The 3,735-nt window shown below is 50.2% G+C and overlaps 5 protein-coding genes across 5 annotated transcripts; 2 read left to right on the top strand and 3 right to left on the bottom strand.

Annotated features, from left to right (window-relative positions):
• Positions 1-11: 11 nt before the first annotated feature.
• On the bottom strand, positions 12-326 carry NEMAJ01_2360 (uncharacterized protein; the record flags this gene model as incomplete). The annotated part of the gene is made up of 1 exon (XM_047916197.1): positions 12-326. One exon carries the CDS (start codon positions 324-326, stop codon positions 12-14), a length of 315 nt encoding a protein of 104 aa, XP_047772154.1.
• Positions 327-351: 25 nt separating this feature from the next.
• Positions 352-900, top strand: NEMAJ01_2361 (uncharacterized protein; the record flags this gene model as incomplete). The annotated part of the gene is made up of 1 exon (XM_047916198.1): positions 352-900. The coding sequence occupies one exon, from the start codon at positions 352-354 to the stop codon at positions 898-900; it is 549 nt and encodes a 182-aa protein (XP_047772155.1).
• Positions 901-1,727: 827 nt separating this feature from the next.
• On the bottom strand, positions 1,728-2,198 carry NEMAJ01_2362 (uncharacterized protein; the record flags this gene model as incomplete). Its single annotated transcript, XM_047916199.1, has 1 exon — positions 1,728-2,198. One exon carries the CDS (start codon positions 2,196-2,198, stop codon positions 1,728-1,730), a length of 471 nt encoding a protein of 156 aa, XP_047772156.1.
• A 187-nt stretch (positions 2,199-2,385) lies between these two features.
• On the top strand, positions 2,386-3,021 carry NEMAJ01_2363 (adenylate kinase; the record flags this gene model as incomplete). The annotated part of the gene is made up of 1 exon (XM_047916200.1): positions 2,386-3,021. One exon carries the CDS (start codon positions 2,386-2,388, stop codon positions 3,019-3,021), a length of 636 nt encoding a protein of 211 aa, XP_047772157.1.
• A 75-nt stretch (positions 3,022-3,096) lies between these two features.
• On the bottom strand, positions 3,097-3,735 carry NEMAJ01_2364 (uncharacterized protein; the record flags this gene model as incomplete). The annotated part of the gene is made up of 1 exon (XM_047916201.1): positions 3,097-3,735. A coding segment is annotated over one exon (639 nt), but the record flags the coding sequence as incomplete, so codon positions are not given.

Genomic DNA, 3,735 nt, shown 5'->3' on the forward strand with positions numbered 1-3,735 from the left:
GCAGCAACCGCCTAGAAAGGAAGCTTTTCTTCTGGGAGCTGCTTTTCTTCTGGGGGAGTGCTTTTCTCTTCGTGCATAATGTCCGTGTTGCTTTTGTGGACGCTTATGTACGGGAATGTCCACCTCCCGCACATGCACTTGGCTCCGTGCCACTTGAATCGGCCCAAAACAGAGTTGCACTTTACGCAGCGAATTCTCCCTTCTCGCTGGTCCTCTAGCTTTGTCCCTGCGGGAGGTTCCTCTGAAATTAGGCAGCTGCAATTTGTGTGCTCATTCCACGTTCTGCTTGTAATTTCTCCTCGGCAATTTCTGCAAGTAACAATCATTTTTCTCTTTTCTTTTTTTGTGTGGATGAGTAATGAAGTGCCTCGTGTGTATAGAGAAATAATAGAAGAAGTAATAAGGAGCACAACAGAAGACAGCTACAGAATAGGCATAGATGCATCAATTTTGGACGAAATAAAGAATACCTGGATCGCAAAAATATGCGAGTACACGGACATAGGCGAGTACAAGATCCGGCACAACTACAGCGAGAGCCGGGTGAACATGGAGGGGTACTTCAACGGGGGATACACATACCCAGAGTACGGCTACAACAGGGACTATCCGTACTACTACCAGGAGAAGGAGGAGAAAGACCCGGAAAATGAGCGGTACGACGACCAGTTCGACGGCCTGGGGGAGGAGCAGAACGAGGAGGAGCTGGACTCGAACGATCTTTCCGAGAGTGACTGCGACGTAGAGAGTGAAGAGCCCACAAAAAATGTTATGCTGTGCCTTTTTGACAAAGTGACTCGGGTGAAGGACAAGAGAAGGTGCACCCTGAAGCATGGGTTTCTTACAATTGGGAGAACCGATTACACATTCAACGTGGCAAATGGCGACCTTGAGTGGTAGTGTATTTAAAAGTAAACTAATGGTTTCTTTATTTTTTTGTTTGGGCTCTTTCCTTCTGCTCTTCCCTTAGCTTTATTTCTATGAATTTATCAAGCAGTGCCCTGGCTCTTATGTCGCTGTGCCTGTTCTTTAGCGTCTTCGTGCACGGGGAGTCGATTATTTCCTGCGAGGGAGACCAAAATATTTTGGGCATCTGGAAAGGAGTTTTCTTGTTTGTGCTAAAGGGCATAGGGGGAACCATTTCCAAATAAAAAATAGAAAATTATATACAAAATTACATCTACATCAGATTGCAGGAATGGGATAGTATAGAGCCTACAGAGGGAGAATATCTGCGCGGAGGCTCTTAAGAGTGCGTGCTGTCCCTGGAAAGTTCCCCGGGTGTGTGCTCCTGCGGGCCCGTATCAGGCGCAAAATTCAGGCTGGAAAGTGCAAGCCCAGCGCACTTCTTGGGAGAGCCAGAATCTTCTCCTGCACGTTTCTTTGGTATTTCCGCACTTCTTTCGGGCACGCTCTTGGAAGCTGGAGCGTGCTCCTGCAGGAGACTGTGGGATTTTCAGGGCGTGAGTATACGGGGGCATGCGCATAAACTGTGAGTTTTCAGGGTTATTTGGGACATTCACTTTCCGGGTCTCTCGCGGGTATTTCTTTTTTGGCCTCGGAAATATTTCTTATGGAAGCACGCTCTCCGGAGAACCAGAAGGGCTTTGTGCGTCGGCAGCGCCCAGAAACAAGCCCCCCCGAGGAGTCAGAAAGAACAAAAAATGCAAGCCCAAAATTTGAGTCGAGTCTTTTCAAGCGCCTCTCCAGCTCGTTTAACCTGTAGTTTATTCATCTCTGGCCACGCACTCGTAGACATTAAAGAAGAAGAGTTTTATTTGGTTTTGGTCAAAGTAAATTTCCTTCTTTAAGTATTCCGGGAGTTCTTCGATGTTTGCGCTCTCTTTGTATTTGTACGTGTATCCGTCCGGGGTTTCCTCCAAAGTGAATGCGATTGAGGAGACTTTTCCCTCTTTCTCTATGGCCTGTTTACAGTGGAGGAGGCTCTTTTCCTTTGAGATTGTGAGTCCTGTGAGGGCTGGGTAGTCTATTTCCTGGGACGCCCTTCTCAAGTGGGCGACCTCCTCCTTTAGGGCGAGGATGTACTCCTCCCGGATTGTCTCTTTCTCCTTGTAGTACTTAATTATGTCGGTGAGCGAGGAATTTGGCTCTTCATTCTGGTGCTCCTTCTGCTCCTGTGCTCTCTGCCTGTACGGCGTTCTCTTGTGGGCTGTTCTCCTCGGCGTTCTTGCGGGCATGGGGGAAAAAAACAGGGCGAATAAAAATGACATCTGTGGGATTCGAACCCACGCCCTGTAAAGGATAGCATCTTGAGTGCCACGTCTTAGACCACTCGACCAAGATGCCTCGCTTTTCTGCAGGGCCCAGGCCCATCGCAGTCGCACATTCGGGGGATTTATGTGAAAAAACTTGTGCGGCAAGAAAATGTGCAGGCTTTTAATGGTGGGGCCTCCGCTGGCAGGGAAGGGGACCCAGTGCAAAATACTGGCGAAGACTCTGGATATAAAGCACATCTCGTCCGGGGATATTCTGCGGGAGGAGATGCAGCGAGACACGGAACTGGCGCACTACATACGGGCGCAGCTGAACTCTGGGCAGTTTGTGAGCGACGAGGTTATTCGGGGCCTTGTGAATGCGCGGGTGAAGGAGGAGTCAGGAGGCTTTATTCTGGACGGGTATCCTCGGACGGAGGCGCAGCTTCGCTCGATCGATTTTCCGTACGACAGAATACTCTTTCTAGACACTCCGATGGAGTACATTATGGACCGAGTCGAGGGAAGGCTGTGTCACGCGGAGTCTGGGCGGATATATCACACGAAGTACAACCCCCCGAAAGTCCCGGGGAGAGACGACGTTACGGGGGATCTTCTTGTGCGGCGGGGGGACGACAAAGTGGAGCTAATAAAAGGGCGAATTTTGGACTTTATTGAGAAGACGGGGAAGGTGATAGAAGCTGCTGTTGAGGCAAACACTCTGACGCGAATAGACGGGAGCCTTCCAAAGGAGGAGATTTCCCGGAGGATCCTGGAGGCAGTTGGGAAGTCTCCCCCCAAGAAATAAAAGCTGCCCGAATAATAGCTCGAATACGATCCTTTGCGCAGAATTTGCGTGTTTTGTCTTTATTTATTTCGTGATTTACTCCTCGGAGATGCTGAGGCTGTTTCCGTCGAGGTCTATGAGGCGGACGAAGTCTCTCTCCTCGTCCAGGAGGAGGATGATCTCTGTCGTTTTCCGGGCGCGCATTGTTATGTTGTTGAGCACGTATCCTCTGAGGGCACTCTCTGAGGGATCAGCGTAGAAGATGCAGACGGCAGTTTGCCTGTTCCGGAGGTTCAGGTTGTCCGCTCGTATCGTGTACTGGAGGGCTGGGGTGCTGCTCTCCGCGAAGAATACGGGGGGAACTTCCGGGAGGTTTTGGAAGACCTCGTACGACCTGTTGCTTTGCAGAGGCGACGGGCTCAGCTGCAGGAGACTCTTTACCTCCGTGTCAACGCTTATGCTCGTGAAGAAGGCTATGTTTGTGTTCTTGCTTGTAACGTCATCATCTGTCCTTATGATGGAGAAGTCGTAGAGTTTCTCGTACCAGGTGCTCTCAGTGACCGTTCTTGCAGAGTAGTTCTCGAGGGCACTTTCCCCCTCCTCGGACGGCCCAGACTCAGGGCCCTGGACTTCGTAGAGAATCGCCCTCGGGGAAGTGACGATGAAAAGAGGCACAAAAACCAGGGCGACAATTGCAAGGCAGAAAGTCATTGTGAAAAGCAGCTGATTCTGCAA

Source organism: Nematocida major (assembly GCF_021653875.1).
Source record: "Nematocida major strain JUm2507 chromosome Unknown 2398, whole genome shotgun sequence".
Classification (NCBI taxonomy): Eukaryota; Fungi; Microsporidia; genus Nematocida; species Nematocida major.